This window comes from Nelumbo nucifera, chromosome 1 (genome assembly GCF_055504915.1).
Source record: "Nelumbo nucifera cultivar China Antique chromosome 1, China Antique-T2T, whole genome shotgun sequence".
Lineage (NCBI taxonomy): Eukaryota > Viridiplantae > Streptophyta > Magnoliopsida > Proteales > Nelumbonaceae > Nelumbo > Nelumbo nucifera.
The window spans coordinates 10,131,919-10,152,870 of record NC_142649.1 but is presented as its reverse complement, the minus strand read 5'-3'; the positions used below and the strand labels follow the sequence as shown (position 1 = coordinate 10,152,870).

General features: G+C 32.4%; 2 protein-coding genes across 7 annotated transcripts; both read left to right on the top strand.

Annotated features, from left to right (window-relative positions):
* The first annotated feature begins 4,384 nt into the window (after positions 1-4,384).
* LOC104612191 (uncharacterized) lies at positions 4,385-6,441 on the top strand. Its single transcript, XM_010279533.3, has 3 exons — positions 4,385-4,620; positions 4,752-4,818; positions 5,995-6,441. The coding sequence occupies exons 1-3, from the start codon at positions 4,537-4,539 to the stop codon at positions 6,276-6,278; spliced, it is 435 nt and encodes a 144-aa protein (XP_010277835.1). The 5' UTR covers positions 4,385-4,536; the 3' UTR covers positions 6,279-6,441.
* Positions 6,442-12,109: 5,668 nt separating this feature from the next.
* LOC104612190 (uncharacterized) lies at positions 12,110-14,405 on the top strand. Of its 6 annotated transcripts, none has more exons than XM_010279530.3 (4): positions 12,110-12,248; positions 12,398-12,523; positions 12,635-12,701; positions 13,905-14,405. In XM_010279530.3, the coding sequence occupies exons 2-4, from the start codon at positions 12,422-12,424 to the stop codon at positions 14,189-14,191; spliced, it is 456 nt and encodes a 151-aa protein (XP_010277832.1). In that variant the 5' UTR covers positions 12,110-12,248; positions 12,398-12,421; the 3' UTR covers positions 14,192-14,405. The 6 variants fall into 6 exon arrangements, with proteins under 6 accessions (XP_010277832.1, XP_088743928.1, XP_010277833.1 ...); XM_088887802.1 differs by having other exon boundaries at positions 12,120-12,248; positions 12,398-12,505; XM_010279531.3 differs by having other exon boundaries at positions 12,169-12,295.
* The last annotated feature ends 6,547 nt before the right edge of the window (positions 14,406-20,952 follow it).

Here is a 20,952-nt window from a genome sequence, read left to right as displayed (position 1 = left end):
TAGCAGAAGGGTATGCTCTATACATGTTCAAGTAAAGATAGGGTAGGCCAAGAGGCCCAAGACTCTAATTGAGAGTTGAGATTTGATTCCTGGATTGGACTCAAACAATACACTGCTACATAAAAAGCCCCATTCTTATGTCAATATTAGGGATGATCATAAAAAACCAAAAGACCAAATCATACTAATAGGATCGAATAAAAAATTTCAGTTAACTAAACCGACCGGTATACACATATTTATATATATTATGTGTATTATATATATTTTTTATATATATTTTATATTATCTATATATTGCAGATGAATATATTTGCATTAAACTGACGATTAACCAAACCGATTGACTTTGATTCAATTTCGATTACTGATTTTCCAAAAATCAGTAGTACTCCGAACCATGAGCACCCCTAGTTAATATCATTACATTAAAATGGGTAATTCATTCTCAAGATTCAATCAATCACATCTATTCTCAGGATTCCATAAACCTCAGTGATGCATATTTGGTTTGCCCAATATATATATATATATATATATATATATATATATATATATATATATATATATAAAATTGGTCCGTCACCATGCCTTTGAAATTTAATTTATTGTATGTATTGTATTTTTGTTATAAATTTATTTTTAGTAACTATATATTTTTTTATAATTTATAGATTAATACTTATTAGAGATTAAACTATTATTTGAGATTACACTATTTACTGACTAATTTAGTATATTTTCAGTATTTATTATATTTTTGTAATTATTGTATTTTTATTATATATCTATTATATTTTCATTATATACTTATTTTCAATGATTGTGTACGTTTGCTATAAATTTTCAATAATTATTGGAGATTAAACTATTGTTATTTATTAGACATTAGACTATAAATTTAGTTGAAATTAAGAGTTTTTAATGATTGGTTCAGTTCAGTTGTAGGTTGTTTTGCTAACCAAATTGATTTAGTCAAGTTCGTAGTTTGTCACTTGAAACCGATTGACCATTAGTGAAAACCCACTAACTCGAGTTGTATTGATTTGGGTCTATTTTCCATTTAGTTTGTTTGTTCAAAAGATTTAAACTTAAAAATTAACTTTAAATTTCATAAATTACAACGATATTATTAAAAAATAAATTACAAAAAATAAATCTATGATATAAAATATTTTAGACTAATAAATATGAGAATTTTCCTACTTTTTCATATTAAAAAATTAAATTTAAAATATAAAATATTAATATATATTTGTTAAACCAAAGCCAATCAGAAATACTAGAAAACCGACCAACTCGAGTTGAGTTTGATCAGATTGTTTATTAAAAAGTTAAAATATAAAACAATTATATACTCTTATGTATTTCTATTGTTTAGCTTTTGCTTAACAAAGCTTGTGCATCGCACCCTGTCACCATGTCTCTCCTTGCTCCATTATCCCCTCCCTGCATTCTCTTTGACTTTCTCTCCTCTCCCCTTCCCACCACTCCCATTAAGTCGTGTCACCCAACCACCTAAAAATATTCCTACAATCTCTCTCCTAAGGTATCTCATTTAAACCAATAGAAATTATTGTGTTGCCCCACTCCCTAACCAATTCCTAAAATGCATCCCCCCAATCTATATCCACTCTCCCTCATTTAAAATATTCATATTAATTAATAAGTAGTTAAATACGGTTAATATTTAATACCACCCATATTCAATGAGTATTAAATAGTGTTATTATCAAAAGTTAATAAATACGGTTAGTAAATTACCAAAAATTAAATTTTTTTATTAGTATGGTTAATAAATTACCAAAAATTAATAAATATTGTTATTAATTAACCCATTAACAACATTTTATAGAAATTGAAAACTCTTTAACTAATTTCTATAAAATGAAATTATTAATTAATTTATATTGAAAAGTAAAATATAAATTAGTGTAATTTTGTTAGTAAACTACCAAATAAAAATATATATTTAATAAAAATTTAAAAACTTTCAATAAATCCCCATAGTTACACAAATGCAATAATTTTTTTGAAATTTTTCATAAAACTACATTTTCGTAAAATAACATTTTTGAAATGAAAAGATATAAAGTATTTGAAAGTTTATTTAAAATGCATTAAATAATTATTGAAAATTATTAGAATATTTTGGAAATTTTAGAAAAATTTATTACATTTGATAGATTTTGGAAAACCATTGAAAAATTATGTAATTTTCATTGAAAATTATTAAAGATAAATGTCTATGGGAAATGTAAAACTATAATTTGAACAAATAATTACACAAATTATTAAGAAAAATTAGTATAATATTGAAACAAGGAAATTATTGGTTAGTTTATATTAGAAATTATAAGATAAATTAGTATAATTCTATAAGTAAACCATTTAAAAAGAAAATAAATTATTTTATAAAAATTTAAAAATTTTTTAATAAATTTTCAAAATTACACAAGTACAATAAATTTTCTAAAATTTTCATAAAATTACATTTTTGAATGTTAAAGACAATTTAGTGTATTTTTAGAAATTTACCATGTGGTTGATACTCAATATCCTTTTGATAATTTCTATCATCAAATTGAATATTGGGTTGACGGGGATAGTATTTTCAAAACTGGATCAAACCAGATGGTTAGACCGAAAAAATTGGGAATCGGACACCATTTCACCTCAAAACCGCTTTTTGTCCAAAAACCGTTTATTTGGTTAGCGAACTGCTGACCTGGGAGGTTGAACCGTCAACCCAAACAACAAATTTTGATATTTTTTTGTTTTTCTAATTCTTTTGTCAGAGCGGGTAATCCGTTCGGACCAAACAGTCGAACCATTCGACCCCATAATGGTTCCCTATCTGGTCCAATTTTAAAAACCTTGGACAGGGAGTGAGTGCCTTGCCTTGAGCTTGGCTTGGTGTATGGCATGGCCTGGCCCAAGGCCCGGCCCATGGACCAGCCCGACTCATGGCACGACATGAGCTCGTGTAGGTTTGGGCCATGGGCCGTGCCAAACCGACCCCCAAATTATCCTAGAGGAGGGAGGCACGGCCCGAGTTGCCTCATGGGCTAGCATGGCACGACTTGCACTTTGTGTGGGCCACATGCGGGTTGTGTCATGCTGACCTAGCACGACCCAATTTACACCTCTACTTGAACCTACCCAATACTGGGGACGGGGCAGGGAAATTCGAGGATTCTCCATCCTTGATGAGGAATGGGGTGTCTTGCCCTTAAACTCGCCTGACATTGAGGAGTGATTATCTTGCCTTGAACCCGCATGACACTAAAGACAAGGCGGGGATGCAATAGAGTGTCTTGACTATGGGACAGGGAAATGGATGGTGTGCCCTGCCCTGAACCCACCCCGTTGTCATTCATATATAATTGTTAATTATTAGTGGAATTAATAAAAATGTTAACTTTTATAATTATTTTTATTTATTTAATGTTAATCAAAATTTCATTTAAAAATAACAAAAAAGATAAAAATTATTAAAATTACTATAAATTATTAATAAAACTAAATTTATTAAAAAATATTTGATTAACAATAATTATTTTTTATAAATTAATATTAAATGAAAAATAAAATTATTAAATCTTTCAGACTTTCCCATACATCGCATGAGTCCCTGCTTATACTATTTGTAAAGGGGATGTAGGGAGGGTTGGGTTAATTGAAGACAACCTACCCGTTAACAAGCCACACCAATTTATGTAGCAACATATGGATTCAATCGATCAGAATTGGATCCAACCAAACCATTTAAATGAACACATCGGATCACTCAACCCATTTCCAGCCTGCTTCATGTAATTTATATTTGATGATGTCTTAAGAGAGAGATTCCTTCTACACTTATGGTATGTGTCAATATCACAGACAACATCTTACCATATCACCAACCATGGGACATTAGAAAAACCTAGAATTTATGCTTGTTTGCAAATTAAGGATCCTGACAAACAAGCAAACAAAAGAAGATATTTTATTGGTTAATGTATAAGATCCAAATTCATTATCAAATGGGTTTCCGTTAGTTTTTTGGGTCATTCTAGCTTCTCGTCTTGCATTGTCAAATGGAGAAAGATCAAATTTTGGTATTTTTAATTTTGAAAAACCGTATAAAAAGATTTGTCAAATTATACGGGCCCATTCGGAGATGGCCTTTTCATCAAACCATATATTTGGTTAATTTGGTAAGCCGTTTATTTCTTATCAGGTGGCACGACTCATTAGTTGATCCTACTATAATTAGTTTTCTGTATTAAGGTTTATTTCCTTAATAAATTGGATTAAAAAAAAAAAAACTTGCAGATGTCAGACAATGACTTCCTATGGTTAGATAACTATATTGCCCAATCATCTAGGTATTCTTCAACAAGACTTCAGGTTGGTGATGATGTGGGTCAAATGCATTGTTGATCCTCTATTTTCTAATGGGAGAGAGAAAGACATAGTAAGTAGGTTTCTCTTGGTATTCTATCCAGTGTTTCTTTTGATCTCTTGGGGTTCTGAGTCTTTCCTCTTGCAATGGAGGAATACAAAGCTTATTCTTTATCAGAGGTCTTTCTCCATTCCTCCAAGAAAGATTGTTGGTTGATCATAAATGACAAGGTAAATTATTTTCTTATATAAAATGTATCTGCTTTAGAAATGACAAGTACCTAGTCTCCAGTTTGCTATGTTTAGGTATTTTATTTGGTTCTTCAGGGTCTGTTTTGATGATTATTTCTAGTTTAATTCAGGTTTATGATGTAACCAAGTTCTTGGAAGATCATCCAGGAGGTGAAGATGTTCTTTTAGAGGCATCAGGTAGAAAAAATCCTAATTATATGAGAATTATATAATTCTGCTTTTATTAATGATTATAAGAAATTAACAATTTGAGCCAGACAAAACTTATTGGAGAGATCAGCTACATGGCTTTTGAAGGCCCTATCTTCTCTCTAAATAGATGCCATCTTCTCAACACTGACAAGCTTAAGAATCTTAATTTGAATGATTTTTTTTTTTTTTAATTTCAGTGATTGAATTCCAAGAGGTGAAAAGGCTAGAAGGCAAGTGATTCAGAGAAAATAATAGTGACATATGAACCACCTCTGGGTGTTGGTTTAAACTAACAGACAACTGGGTGTCCTGACTGTTGTTCCATACATATTTCACATATTTTTTTTAGATGTTTCAACTAAGAAACAAACAGAAAAAAGGGGTTTTGCAAATCCAGAGAGAATTGGTCTAATTTGATCAATTCTTTGGTAGATATGTGAATGTCTAATAATTACCCAGCTTTTCTTGAGGTCTAATACATGCAGTTGAACATAACTCAACTGAGCCTCAATTCCAACTACTTGGGTCTGGTTACATAAATCCTGTCCCACCATTGTGTTCTATCAAGAGTTAACCATGTTTTCTAATGCCCTGTAACTGAAAAAAAAAAAAAAAAAAAAAAACAATTTAGGATTTGTGTTCATGTTGGATTGGATAAAGGTTTTTGTGTTGGTTGCCGACCTGAAACAGTCCTCTTTTACATGAGCTTTGAACCAATCCTTTCATAGTGGTTAAATATAAGAAGTGACTAATCTACAATGTCCAGATTGTAAATCAATACCAAGGGGTTATCTTCATCTTGTTTTCTCCTTTTTATTTTTCAGTTAATAGCCTTTTGAAAACCATGTGGAATTGTTATCACTTTATCCTAGTTTCATAGCATTTGAAATCATGGACTTGTGTTCATCATCCAAAATGATACCATGGACCAAATGCTAATAGAAAGTAGAAATGAAATCAGTTTGAAGAGCTAAAATGAGTTAGTTTTATCATTCCATGTTAAGTGATATAAAATCCTCCAAATGCTAAGCAAACCCAAGATGAAATGATTTCTTTCTGTTTGGTTTTCAAAAGCCATAATAAATAATGATTTGATTTTAGAAAATTTCATCATTTTCTACTAATGATGTTTGTTTTTGAACTTACTATTGAAAATTCAAGCCAATGGAGATGCCACAGAAGCTTTTGATGATGTGGGTCATAGTTCCACAGCCACCAGCATGATGAATAGTTATCTCATTGGTTTTCTGGAGGGTTCTGATGCTGGAAAAGACATTGGAGGTTTGCAGACTATGAGGGAAAAGAAAGAAAAGGGATCTGCTTTGGCCAAAGCCAAAAAGGAAATGAAGCCATCTGTTGTCATCAACTTAATGCAGTACAGTATCCCTCTTATCATCTTTGGTGTGGCATTCGGAGCTTGGTATTTTCTTAATAAAGCCAACTAGTCTTGATTCTCATCTTTAAGCCATTTTTGTCACACAATAAAAGTAATTAATGTTGCAAACTTATGTGTCAATATCTGGAAGCCTATGTAATACCTTTTTATTTTTATCTATCTATCTATCTATCTATATATATCCGCTTTATATGATATAAAAATATAGATAGATAAATAAAATATGAATCCATAGAATTCAATCAAAATTCGACTTTTTTTTTTATAAATAAAATCTGAGGCCATCATAGATAGATGGCCCAATAAGCAAAGACATGCTTAGTCTTTTAACCAGGTTTGGGCCCCATGCATTTGTACTAATGCAATAAAAATTGCACTGCAACCAAACACAGCCCTAATTAATTAGGACCCGTGGCTTTTTAGAACTAGGCCAAGGATTTCTACACAAGTTTCCTAGAGCTCGTGGGGGTTGGTAATGACCCATCTAGCTGTCAGGTTATGATATGATATTAAGTCGTCCTATCGATTGATTTCAATTATTCTATTTCATTTATTTATTTATTTATTTATTGTGGTTAAGATTTCAATCAACCATCTGTGTTTTGGCTATGTATGGGTGAGTGGGACAGAATTTAGTTGACTAATTTGCTTCACCTAAACAATGTCCACATCAGCTGGATAGAGACTTGAGAACTTCATATACGACTTCTAAACCTCTAATTATCTTTAGAGGCGGGATCTGTTCCTCACAAATGGCGCTACGAACATCTCCCGTGAATATCTAATAAGCACGGGAAATGCCTGGTAGGATGTGTGTATGAGGCGCCTGTGAGACGTCAGGTGTGAGGAACAGATCTGATCTCGACTACCACCGATAATAATGACTTGGCATGCTTCCAAACAGTGGAGTGGAGATCATGACTTTGCTTCATTTGTAAGAGTTGACATAGATCCGTTAACTAATCCGATCCGTTAATTTGATCCGCTGAATCATAGTAACTAAAACAAACCAACCCTATTCAGGATCCGGAATCGTCAAGTTCATGGGGTTAAGTGTTACAATCCCCAAATTACAAGGTGGTTATCTATAATTTGTCATATTATGTATGTTAGCATATTAATATAGTCACCCCACTCTAGTACTTGTGTATGTGTAATAGGATTTTTGGCTTTGACAACCTTTGAATTTAGCTAAAAAAAAATACTCTAAAGAATTAAAATGACCATTTTCACCCTCAAACTATGATGGAAAGGCTATTTAAGGCAAAAACAAACAACGTTAGAGATGTCAATGGATTCGTTAGACAATGAATAAAACAATAAAGCATGCTTATGTGACACTACTCAACATTGAAATGCCACTTTAGACCCTAAATTTTGAAAATGTCACTTTAATCAAATTAATTAAATAAGTTATTTCAAGGTCTATAAAGTAAATTACACTAATTAAGATAATTAAATAAATTATGTAACTGAATAAGTAATAAGTAAATCAAATTAATTAAGGAAACTAATGATTAAGTAAATTAAATAAATAAAGCTAACCAAATCTAAATAACTAAATTAAGCCAATTAAGTGAATTAATTGATTGATTAAGTAAATTAAGCTAGGTAAATAGAGTAATTAAATAATCAAAACTAATTAATGTAAATAAGTAACTTAAGTTATTGTTAATTAAGTAAATTAAGATTATAAGTAAATAAAAGTAATTAAAGAAAGTATGTAAATTAGTTTAATTAAGGAGATTGAGTTACAAAGTTAACTAAGTAAATTAAGCGATTGCTAATTTACTATTAGTTAAGCTAATGAAAGTAGTTTTAAGTAATAATTTATTCTTATTTTTTAATTAGTTTTAAGTAATAATTTATTCTTATTTTTTAATTATTTATTGATAAATTAACTACTGTTAATTTAATGACCTTAATTTGACAAAATCCTTAAAGTAATTTACTTCAAAGTTAATAAAATTTATTTTTAATTAATATATTTTTTAACATCTAAAGCGGCTTTTTTTTTCAAAATTTAGGGTCCAAAGTAACATGCCATTTCCCAATTTTTTTTTTTACTTAAGTAGTATCACACGTGCATGCTTTATTGTATTATTCTTTCGATGAAATCTATTTTTTTCTTAAAGCGGCCTTTCGATCATAGTTTGAGAGAAAAAATGGCCCTTTTAATTCTTTAGCGTCTAAAGTAGTTTTTTTTTCAAAGTTCAAGGGTTATCAGAGACAAAATCCAAGTATAAAATCATCATATTATCATATGTCTAGAGGTGTCAATTTAATAAATGAGCATATTATTTTATGGAATAATAGGTTCTACCAATCATATAACTGTGTCTTTTTGGATTATACTCAACAGACCCAATTAATAGCTCAATTAATAATTGGGTTGATTTTGTGTCTGCTATTATAGATAAAGATTAAAATATTGATATGGGGTATCGTATTCGTATTCATAGATCCCAAAACACATGGATACATTGAAACAAATTAAATAGTGCTGGGGTTTTTGAAATTTTGGGAATAAAAAAAAGCCATCTCTCTCTCATGCATTTAAAATAAAAAATAAAAAAATAAAAAATATGGGCAAATATTGATATGCACCAATACTAAAAGATGGGTATCGAGTGTATTGATATTTTGATCCTTGATTACAGACCTTATTGGTTAAGGATTGGTTCTGCATATATATATATATATATATATATACATGTTATCAGTTTGAGGCAAGGTCCACCATTATACAGATCAGACCTGATCCATGAACAACACTAATCTTCTACCGAGTTTACAATTTGGTTAGGGTTGCTTTGTACAACTTCCATTCAGGGCTGCAAATCGAGTTGTTCAATTTAAAGAATTTCAACGACATCAGACTCGGGTTAGGGTTCGGCCCATATAAAATTTGACAAAATTTCCATATCTACTCCAATACAAGAGCAGTTATCAGAATGATGTAGATTCCAATCTGATGGTTGACAGTATATTTATAGGCAAGCACCAAGGATTAAAATGCATATAAATTTAATTGATACTTTCTTTTAATCTTTATATCAATGTATCCTTATCTATCTGGATGCATTGGTATGGGACATATCATATCGATATTTCAATTATTGGCAATTAGTTGTTAGTAGAAGAAATATTCCATGTTTTAAAAATTTAAGAATAGCCAGGATATTAAGATGACCCCCAATCAAATGCCACTGTATGATGCTTACAATTTCGGTAGAATATCAAATATGAAGAATAGTTGATGAACAAAGATGGTTCAAGAATCTATAGGAGATTGGATCTTCTTTACATCACAAGAGATAAAAGCAAGAGAAATTATTATGATGTCTTCATTCTTAATAGAGTTGGTGCAAATATTTCAATGTTTTTCATATGTTCCATTATGTGGGGCAAAAATTTTGTTCCTTGGTAATCAAATATTAAAGTTACATTTTTTTTTTTAATTGATGTCTCTTTCAAATGCATATTTATTTAATTTGGAATGGCCAAAAGGAATACACCCAAACGATTCAGTTAGTGCTTGGCTCAGTTTGGGAAGAGTACAACTACAAATATTCTGTGCAAAATGCTTGTATACGGTATTTTTAAATATTGTATTTGTATAAAAAATGTTTGCATTTGCACTCATCTCAAGCTTAGGGCGATTGTAAATTCTGGTTTGTTTTTGCTTCAGATTTACTCTTTAGTTTATGAAAAGTATAAAGCAAAATGATATGGTCTCCACCTTATAGGAAAGAGAATGAAAATAAGGCTCAGTTTGGTAGGAGTACAAATACAAATATGTAGAGTGCAAAGCCTTATATTTTGTATGTATTTGCACTGTACATATTTGTATTCGTGCTCTTACCAAATGAAGCCTAAGGGAAATATTATTGTTTGGGTGAAGTAGGAAGAAAAGTTGATGTGGTCTCCCTTTTATGAGAGAGAAATGAGGTAGGAGCAAGGTTGTGCAAATTTTATAATAGTTTGTGAGATACAAAATTTACATTCACAATAATTGCACATAAATGTGTTCGGTTGCAATGCAAATATATTTGTGCTGATGCAAAACTAAGGCAATTCAAATGATTTGAGTGTTAATTCTAATCTATTTTTGTTTTAAATTTTAGCTTATTTTATTTGATTAGAATACAAAAGAAGTAAATTAAGACATCAAACAGAATAAATTAAAACTCAAAATAAAATTAAACAAGAATTTACATATTTTTTCATTTACACTCCCATGCATTTATAGTAGTACAAATAAAATTGCACTGCAATCAAATGCAGCCAAAAAGTACACATTTTGTATTGGATAGAGGTACGAACCATAATTACAAACAAGAAGATAAAAAACTTAACCGTTGTAGAATTTATATTCCATTTATATTTATTCATTTATACAACAAATAGACATAACCTAAGGCTCTGTTTGGAAAGAATATAAATACAAATATGCAAAACTTTGTATTTTGAATTATTTTGTATATAGTACAAATATAAATATGTTTTTTGGTATTCGGTTGGTGCAATGCACCATTAATAACTTCCCCTGATTCTTTTTTGCCCAAAGTGCTGGTTGTGGGTTTTGATTCCACATCAACATTGGAACAAACCAACTAACACACCAACGAGCCAACCCTCGGGTTGTTAGTACAAATGCAAATAGATAGACTACAAAACCTTGTATTGAATATTATTTTGTGTATAATGTATTTACACTATGCATATTTATATTATCTCGATTGTTACATTCGAAACTCCCAAAATTTCACCCAAATCCATGGTTTTCAAAAACTGGATGGTCAGACTGAAAAACCAAGAACCGGTCACCATTTTACCCTAGAACCGTCTTTTTAACCAAAAACCGTTGATTTGGTTAACAAACCATTGACCTGAGCAGTCGAACCGTTCAAACTATTCGAACCATCCAGCGATTCTTGGCCATTTTTTATTTTTTATTTCTTTTGTTAGAACAAGTCATCCATTCGGTTCGAATGATCTAACTGTTCGACTGAAAAACCAGATCTCTCAACCGTTCGTTGTCCAATTCAATTTTGAAAACCTTATCCTAATCCATGCAGATGTAACCCACACCACCATAACATTGGGCCAGCTGCACCAGGCCAGGTCCAAGGAAAAGGCGGTCAAATAATTGGACAAATTATGATGGGGGCCTATTTATTAAACCATAAAGATGGTTAATCTGATGGGCCTTTATACAATTTGAATTTGCAATAATAATTGTGATTTGCAAATGATGCAACATTGGAAAAAAAAAATATAAATATTTACATGATTGCTCTTGTCTGGTCAGCAATAAATATATTAAGAATCATTACTAAAATATTCCTTATAATTTCATAGATTTATTAAATCTCACTCTATATTTTGCAACCGATTTATTTTATTTGACTTTTTATTAGAAAAAAAAAAGTAAAAATGACAATTTTGACCCTCATGCTCATTAAAAAATGTTTAATCAAAATAAAATAAAAATGAAACTATCTTTTTTGTCCCTATTGAAACATGGACAACTATATATTTCGTTTGGTCACTTTTGTTGTTCTCTATTTGAAGAAATGCTAGGGGTATTTATAGAATTAAAAACCAGGGGTCCATGCCCTTAAACACAATTTCCACTTGATTTATGTAAGTGGCCATTTCCAGACAACACAAATGATTATTAATAAAGGTGGATTAAGAAAATCAGTCGAAAAGGGGTATTTTAATGAAATAAAAAGGTAGGTTTTACTATTTTAGTAAATCCGTGAAGCTACAGGGGCGGTTGAGTAAATGACCAGAATTCAGGCTTCTAAAGTTACAGACAAGGACTGCCTTAAGTTAAAGCCATGGTCATGGCTAGAGATAGTAAACTGAGAAAACATATTATGCTCCGCAGCACTGAAAGTGATGTAATAAACTGACCCACAAAACCAATGATGAGGGATGTGATGCACCCTAACGATCAAATTGACTACTGGGTTAGCCGAGCCGATGATCAAATTGAAATTTGCCTCTGGTTTGTCACTGCTCCATGATGAATCTTTCAGATTAATTTAGCAGTAGGTGGGTCACATGTATGATAATGACATTAATGGAAGTAAAAAGGGCAGGGAGCGCGCTTAAAGAAGCTCTGTGTTTGTTAACTCTTCTCTTTGTTTCGTTCAGCTACTCTGTTCTTTCTATGCTGAAATGGAAGAGCCCAAAGTTTACTCTCTGTCAGAGATCTCCCGCCATACCTCCAATAAAGATTGCTGGGTTCTCATCAAGGGAAAGGTGATTTTGATCTTTCACGTAATTATCTGCAAATGGCTTCCCATTTCTTTAGACCACTTTTGTTTTTCACTGAGATCTCATGAAATCTCAAGGCCTGTCTTAATGGGTATTTAGTTATAAAATTTTCAGGTTTATGATGTAACCGATTTTTTGGAAGAACATCCAGGAGGAGAAGCGGCTCTTTTAGAGGCATCAGGTAGAAAAGTTGAACCAGGCAGAGCTTCTTTCTAAAAGATAGTTTTTTGATATTCATTAGTTTGGATTCACTCTTTTAGTGAGGCACAAAACATGACCATTTCCTGTTTGGGGATTTTACCAAATGGATTTTTCAAGCTTGAAATGTTCATGCACTTCAATGGAAAAGTGCTGATTTTAGGTGAGTTGGTTTCAGTAGTCGGTATTATCCTATTAGAATCCTACATGTGGCAAGTTATTGGGTCCCAAACCTGCTAAGGCTCCCCTTTTTTTTCAATTTTACTCTACTGTTGAGAGGGGATTTGATTTCTCCCCTCTTTTGTTTTTCACTTGTTCCCTTTTCTAGCCAGAGGAATGAATTCCTTCAGAGGGTAACTTTTTGTTACTTTGACAGGATCTGCAGATATACCTATACATGTTCAATTTGCCATTGGTTAGGTGATCTTCATGAGATGCTTCCATCAGCTCATGGCTGGATAAAACTGAACACTGATAGCAATTGTTAAGGAAACTACTTGCTAGTTGCTTTTATATGGGATCCTCTAATAATTGCCTGCACTATAAATGCAATTTACAAGTACTGAGTCATTGCAAATTGGGGATTGTCTTTGATTCAACTTGTTCTATGATCTCCATTGTCAACCTTTCACTCCCAGTAGAAGCTTGTTTCTTTTCAAGGATTGCATGCACTATAGACACAATTTACAACTGAATCATTGCAAATTGGGGCTTGTCTTTGCTTCAACTTGTTCTATGAGCTCCATTGTCAACCTTTCACTTCCAATAGAAGCTTGTTTCTTTTCAAGGATTGTGAGCTGCTGATGGCTCCTCCAATGGCTGTGTCTTCAACATATATTAGGCAAACTATGCTATTGAGTTTCTGTTTAAATTGAGGCTTAGTCTTAATTCTGTGAGCAATTATTTGTACGTATCCTCCATGCTCTAGGTGAATTTATGTCAGTTCCATTCTGAAGATGTACTAGATCACAATATGCCCTATCTTCTTAAGTAAAATAGATCATTTTATTTTGGCCGGAAAAAGAATTTATTTCTTGAAATCTAAGACGATCTACTTTTATATAATGAAATTAAGATTCTCATGCCAAGAGAAAATCACAATAAAATGATTTCATGCAACATTGTTCTGAGTGCCCCGTTACTGCTATGGTTAATTTTCTAACCATATTTCCTTTTCTGATTCAAGCCAAAGGAGATGCTACAGAGGATTTTGAGTATGTGGGTCATACCATTAAGGCAATCCGGATGATGAGTAAATACTGTATTGGTTTTCTAGAGGGTTGTGATGCTTCCCAAGACACTGGAATTTCTGGAACTGTGAAAGAAGAAAATGAATGGGCTTCTCTTGCAGCCAAGTCAAAACATGGAAAGAAGCCCCTTGTTTCTATGAACTTGTTTGAATACCTTCTTGCTATTTTCATCTTTGTTGTGGCTTTTGTAGCTTGGTATAATCTCAACAAAGCCAGCTCCTAAGGTATTCTTTGCTGAGTGACTTTTAGTAAACAAAGGTAATAAGATAAAAATATCAATACAATCCTATTAGATAAGATATTCCATTTCTGGATGCTGGATATTGCATATTTTGTATGGATTTGTATGACAGTGTACTGAATTCATATAAGACATGAGTATATATGACAATCCCATAAATCTCTTTTATGGTTTCATTTTTCTTTTCTAATAACAAGCTGTGTGTTAATAAACCAAAGACAAAAGAGGCATATTAATGGATCACTCAGATAATAAGACAGCCATCTAGGATGGGGACATTTGATACTTAGATCCACAAGTAATGGGTTGATGTGCCACAGAATGAACTACCTGGTTCTCTAGACCATTTATACTCAAAAATATGAAGAAAAAAATAACTAAAACTCCAATTCAAGGATGAGTTGTCTGCATTTAAGGCTTGAATGATCTGGACTGAAAGTTCAACAAACCAAAAATGATATTTCCCATGCTTTCTATGCTCTAGAAGTTAAAAAAGAAAGTCTTGAACCATCCTTCAAGTTTTCTTCTTTACTTCCATGCATTTGAGATGTAGAACATATAAGACTCAAGAAACTAATCAATTAATGGAGAAAGTAAGATTTTCCAAATAATTCTTATTACCATCACTATCTAGGACTATTTCCATTAACAATTTGAATTGGTAATTGGAGTCAGACTTCCTTAGTTTGATTATCCATATACTAATTAATCATTGTGAAGACCACAACATCAGAAGGTTTTGTGGTAGTGAAGCGGAAAGTGAGGGTTTGACCCATCAAATTTGCACTTAGCTACACCCATACAATTCATTTCTCTATTTTCCCTTTGAATAACTGTTGAGATTCTTGAGAATTTCTCAGTACTATGAGATAACCAGAATTGAAATCCATGGTTGTTCAAATGATTAGGTGAGTTTATTGACTTCCAGTCTGCTCAATCAGAATGAACAATCCTAACCTTGCCATGATGGTCAACACAGATAGATTTCTCCCCCTGAACATTTTACCATGTCAGATTTCTAGATCTGTTGGTCATGAAGTCCATTTCTTTTAGTTCCAATTTTGATCAAGAGTATGTCAAAAAAGATTAAAGTATCAGCAATTACAGGTTTAACCCCTCATCTCTCTCTTATAATAGTTATACAAGACTTACAAGTATGTTATGGCTAGCTTTCTTGATCAGGTTGAATTACAGAAAGCCCAAGCTTGGAAGTTTGTTATCCCAAGATCAGCCTTGGATCATGAGCCTGATCCAAGATGTGTAAAAGCTCTTTTTTTAAGAGGCTGAAACCGGAAGTTGATTTCCATCCATATAATGCTCAGAGTCTCCACTTTTGATGTTGGAAACTGAATAAGCACTTCTATTATTTAAGTTTACTTGTCAGTTTGAAAAGCTGCTATGTGTGAGTCATTCCAGGCTGTAATGTGTTGGTGGGCCTTGCTAGCAAGGAGCACTGTCTGCAAAGATGTTCTTTCTCTTTCTGGCATTACATATTAGTTTTGTCTGTAATCTCATTAGCCCCTAGTCCTTACCCTTGTTGGAGGCCTCAAATTCTTCTATACAAGATCATATGTTGTATTTCCCCTTGGTTCCATAATCTTCTTTTCAACTTGTCAAATTTTCCTGTTGTAATAATATTAACAAGTAGGAATCAAGTTTTTGTTCTTAATTATTTTTTTCTCTGTTCTTTTTTTTTAACTACCTTGGGGGCTTGGAGCCGTAGATTTGGAAATATAGGTTCTGTTGATCGTCATGCAACTTAATCTATTTGAGTTATATTAATTAGTATACTATTGAACAAGATCAAAATATCGGGTGTATTGACGCACCCAGATATCCATCGATACATCAATACAAATATATTTTAAAACTTTTAAAACCTTGGGGATGGTGGAAGGCATACTGTAATCATTATATATTAAAGACTAGAATATTCATCATATCGATATGCACCAATACCCAACTTTGGGTCAGCATGGGTGACATGGGGTGGGCTGCAACCAAGGTTAAAAGTACCGATACATATCTGTTTTTGAACCCACCAGAGTTGGTATTTGTGGCCACTTTTAAAGGTTAATATCTTTTCTAGAGATGGCCCGGCTTAATTCTTGAAACTATTAAAATTTTAAGCTTGATTGTATTGCCCCTTTGTTGCAACCTATGTACATATTAAAACCATGGGTTATTAATGGATGTGGGTGGTTGGTGGATGATTTGGCCTTCGACCTTCATTAGTGGTATAAGTTGGGTGCCCTATTTGAATACATTGGGCCTAGATTTTTGGGCCAGGTTTATTCAAATTTTGACAAAACTCCAACTGAAGCCTACCCAAATTACACCCCTAATCCTCATTCAACCCAATCCACCCTTGATACTATTGCACCATTCTGCTCTATCGAATGCCACATATATTGTTACTTTTGAGTCAATGAGTGTTGAATAGGGCTGTCAAGGGATCTAGGAATCTAAAGCCTGATCCAACATCCAATCCAATCATATAAAATTCAGATGGTCCATTTACATAATTGGATTGGATTTGCATTTACAATCTATATCCAATTAATAATTGGAGCAGATGTAGATTTAACCCCACCCATCTGAGTCCAATTATTTTAAATATTATATTAATTTAATATATAAAATTTATATAATTATATATAAATATGAAGATAAATAATTATATAAAATAAATTCAGTATTTTATGATTATATTAATTTATTATATAAATTAAAGCATAATTGATTTTCTATTTCTTTTAATTTTTTCTTTTAAAAAAAATTATAAAGTGGAATTGAATTAAATCCAAATCCCATCCAAGTCCAACACAATTCAAATCCAATCCGAGATCCCCAAATCCATTAAGATTTCAAATTGAATTTGGATTTTAAATTTCATTGGTAGGGAGGTCCTATTCTTTGAACATATAATTGGTCAAATTACAGACTCCCACAGGCCCACATCCTTGAAAAAATTGAAAATTGAACTTGGATTCAGTCCTCACAAATCACTGCTTACATGCACTGTCGTCACAGCCACTTGCAACCATGTAGTAAGAATATCCCCATACTCGTATGTTTTTATTCATGTGGCAATATTCCCAATGTACAACTGCAAGTGGCTGTGAATACAGTGTGAGCATCGCTTGGTAGGGAGGTACTTTGCTTTGAAAATATAATTGGACGAATTACAGAATGTCACCCTCTAGACTGCTTACATGCACTGTCGTCACAGTCACTTGCAACCGTGTATTAAGAATATCCCCATACTTGTATGTTTTTATTCATGTGGCAATATTCTCAATGCACAACTGCAAGTGGCTGTGAATACAGTGTGAGCATCGCTTGGTAAGGAGGTACTTTGCTTTGAAAATATAATTGGACGAATTAAAGAATGTCACCACCCTCTAGTCTGTTCACTACTCAGGGGGCATTGACAGTTAACGCCCCCCCCCCCAAAAATTTTGTTTCTTTTGACAGAGGTCCCCTGAATTTTTGGATTCCATCATTTTGCCCCTACTCTGTTAATGGGTTGACAGTAAAGGTTACATTAATAAATTTCTCATTATCAGATTTGATGAAATGGGCATATGTTAAATCACAATATCTCTTTTGGGCTGGGTACTGCGCTTCTAAACCCTCGCCAATGGCATCTGTTGAATCTTTGGTAAGGGTTTGACGGAACAATGACCCAATAATCCCAACCCACAAGAGATATTGTGTATTAGCGAGCCCATTTTTGTCTTTTTTCATAGCTTATCTCTTAGTAAAATTTTGAATGAACAATTTATTAATTTTATCTTTATTAAGCTGTTAATGGAATAGGGAGCAAAATGATGAAATCCAAAAGTTCAGGGGGGGTTTATAAGAAACAATGCTAGCTTACAATGTTTTCACACATGGGTCCTACCCTTCAAAGTTCAATCAAACCCAACAACCATCATTCAAACCAACCAACCAGTAAGCAAGGAAGATCCACAAGCATATGCTTCTATGGTGGTATTATTCCATGAATATTCCCTATTTATTTTTCCCTGTGATTCTGAATATATAACAAGGACAATATGTATACTTGGATCTTTCTCAGTCTTAATCCATAAGGCAAATTACAAGATTTTTGCAGCAATGAATATGTTTGTTGATGACCATCTAGTCATGCTCTTTCTTTATGTTGCATATATATAGTTCATGAATATGGTTAGATGATCATCAACAAACACATTCATAGTAATGCATCTCTCTCCCTAAGAGATTGCTAATGGGCTCTAGCAATCTAATCTAGAGATTATTGTGGAGTGAGAATCCTGGGTCATGGCTTTGGATCTGTTTCTGATGTGGCTCAGAAAATTGAGACCCATCTTATGATTAGTTTGATTTCTATTTTATTTCATCTATTCTTATTGTGATGAATGAGTTGCTTTTCTGGTCTATATATTGTTGAATGTTGATTATTTGAGGAAACTTTCATGGAAGTGGTCAATCTTATCTCTAAATTTTCAGGAGTTTCGATGTATCAATAAATTTTGTAGTGTTTTTTTTTTTTTTTTTTCTCGAGCTTTGGATTTCCTCTGCAAAATAGGAATCCGGTGAAAACATGAAATCGTGATGATCTGATCAAATTGATTAATTTCACAGGTAAGGTCTAATCGGTGGTTGATCCTGATCCTCTGAAAATGGGTCACATGGAGAACTATGGAAACCTATGACTTAGGTAAGCCCGTGATCAAGGGTTTGGAAGGCTCAATTCAGGCCCAACCTTAAGGTTATGTTTGGTTCGAAGGAAAATGTAGGGAATGGAAGGGAAAGGAAGGGAAAGATAGGGGAACCTATACAAGGTTTGTAAAGGTTTCCTTACCTTTTCCTTCCTTTCCTTGCATTTTCCTTCAAACCAAACATAGCCTAAGAGTTGGGGCCTCCACATAGGAAACCAGCTACAATTCAAGTATATGATCAGTCAAGGCTCAGCCCAACCCCACATAGATATTATGGAAAAGTACGGACAGGCTTAATGCAGATTTCTGATTCCCACTACAAAGGTATAAACATTCAGAAGGTCCAAAAACCACACTCTATGCACTTATACCCGCCCATGAATTGGCATCAATTCCGAGCTGACACTTACCCCAAATGTACTTTGAGCCTACAAATTCTGACCCTGGGGTTATCGGTCATTCTCCCTAAATATTAACACAATTCAAGCCAGTTAACTCAACGCTTGGGAATGATTTTTTGGCCTAACGGGCTTCTTAAAAAAGTCATTTTTGAAATGGGAATTTAGAAAAAAAGAACACTTTTGTAGTATTTGGCTGGTCACCAGCCTTTTTGTTCAAAGTAGTTTCTTGTAAATGTGAAAAGCTAAGTGATTTTTTTTTGTCATTTTTCCAAACAGGCTTTTATGATACAAAAAAGTTTTATGTTGGGCTTCTCCAACATCAAAAACACGAAAAACCCTAGGATTGGATATATTGAGATTTGGGTGTCGTTATGTTGGTTTGAAGTTTGACATCTAGAAGGCAAAAATCCTCTGAGAAAAGTACTTTGAAAGTTGGTGCTTTTTTTTTCCTTATCTGATATCTAAATGAGAATATTAAGCTGAAAACTGAATGTTGAATGCAAAATATGGTTTACTTTACAATTTTGCCCCTCTAGTTGATTATGAGAATAGATATTTATTTATAAGTAAGATTAATAAATTGATATTAGTCATTATTTTTAGAATAAAACTAAGATTATAAACAAAAATAATAAAAAAGTAATGGTAATAAAATATTTAAATAATAATAAATATTATTATATTAAAAATAATAATTATTTAATAATATTTTAGTATTATTATTTAGAAAGCTTTATATAATAAGAGTATGAGTATTACTAATAATAAATAATGAATAAAATGCATGAAAGACATTTTGGAGCCAAATTAATAATATGAATGTTGTCAAGTTTGATGTTTGAAGTCTAAAAAATAAGAGGTATTAAGAGAATAGTTTGATGTCTGAAAAAGTTTGATTTTAAGACATAAAAAGTTGAAAACAAACCAAATGAGCAAGTCCAATTTTAGGTGGAATCTTTCATTATTACTCTACGAAAGTCCAATACTAGGTGGGATATGTCACTCATCATATACACTAGGAGAGTAAATACCATATACTACCAATTAGGGGTGAGCAAATGAGTAGGTTCTACCCGGAACCAGTGGAATCTTTCATTATAACTATACAAAAGTCCAATACTAGGTTGGATATATTGCTCATCGTATACACTAGGAGAGTAAATACCAATATACTACCAATTAGGGGTGGGCAAATGGGTAGGTTCTAATATTCTATCCAGAACCGGATGGAACCAACCTCAAATTGGCTTTCGATTCAATTTTCACTTGAACCAAATAGGCATAATGAATAGGCGATTCCGATTATAATTTGAATCCTGTCTATGAATCAAATGGATCATAAGTATGATAAAGAAGAATTAATTTTATTGATGATGAAAACAAAATGGGTAGGTTCTACCTGGAACCAGATGGAACGGACCTCAAATTGGCCTTGAACTGACTTCAAATTGACTTTCGATTCAATTTTCACTTGAACCAAATAGGCATCAGGAGTAGGTGATTCTGATTCTAATTTGAATCCTCTCTATGAATCAAATGGGATCCTAAGTATGATAAAGAAGAATTAATTTTATTGATGATGAAAACAAAATACAAAATTTAAAATCAACCAAAAAATGGATTGTTTTCTTGT

Excerpts from the sequence above, each read along its gene's own strand:
- LOC104612190 (XM_010279530.3), top strand. The coding sequence starts at position 12,422 with ATGGAAGAGCCCAAAGTTTACTCTCTGTCAGAGATCTCCCGCCATACC. Across the intron at positions 12,524-12,634 it reads AGGTGATTTTGATCTTTCAC|GTTTATGATGTAACCGATTT; the intron begins GTAATTATCTGC and ends TAAAATTTTCAG. Across the intron at positions 12,702-13,904 it reads GGCTCTTTTAGAGGCATCAG|CCAAAGGAGATGCTACAGAG; the intron begins GTAGAAAAGTTG and ends TTCTGATTCAAG.
- LOC104612191 (XM_010279533.3), top strand. The coding sequence starts at position 4,537 with ATGGAGGAATACAAAGCTTATTCTTTATCAGAGGTCTTTCTCCATTCC. Across the intron at positions 4,621-4,751 it reads GGTTGATCATAAATGACAAG|GTTTATGATGTAACCAAGTT; the intron begins GTAAATTATTTT and ends AGTTTAATTCAG. Across the intron at positions 4,819-5,994 it reads TGTTCTTTTAGAGGCATCAG|CCAATGGAGATGCCACAGAA; the intron begins GTAGAAAAAATC and ends TGAAAATTCAAG.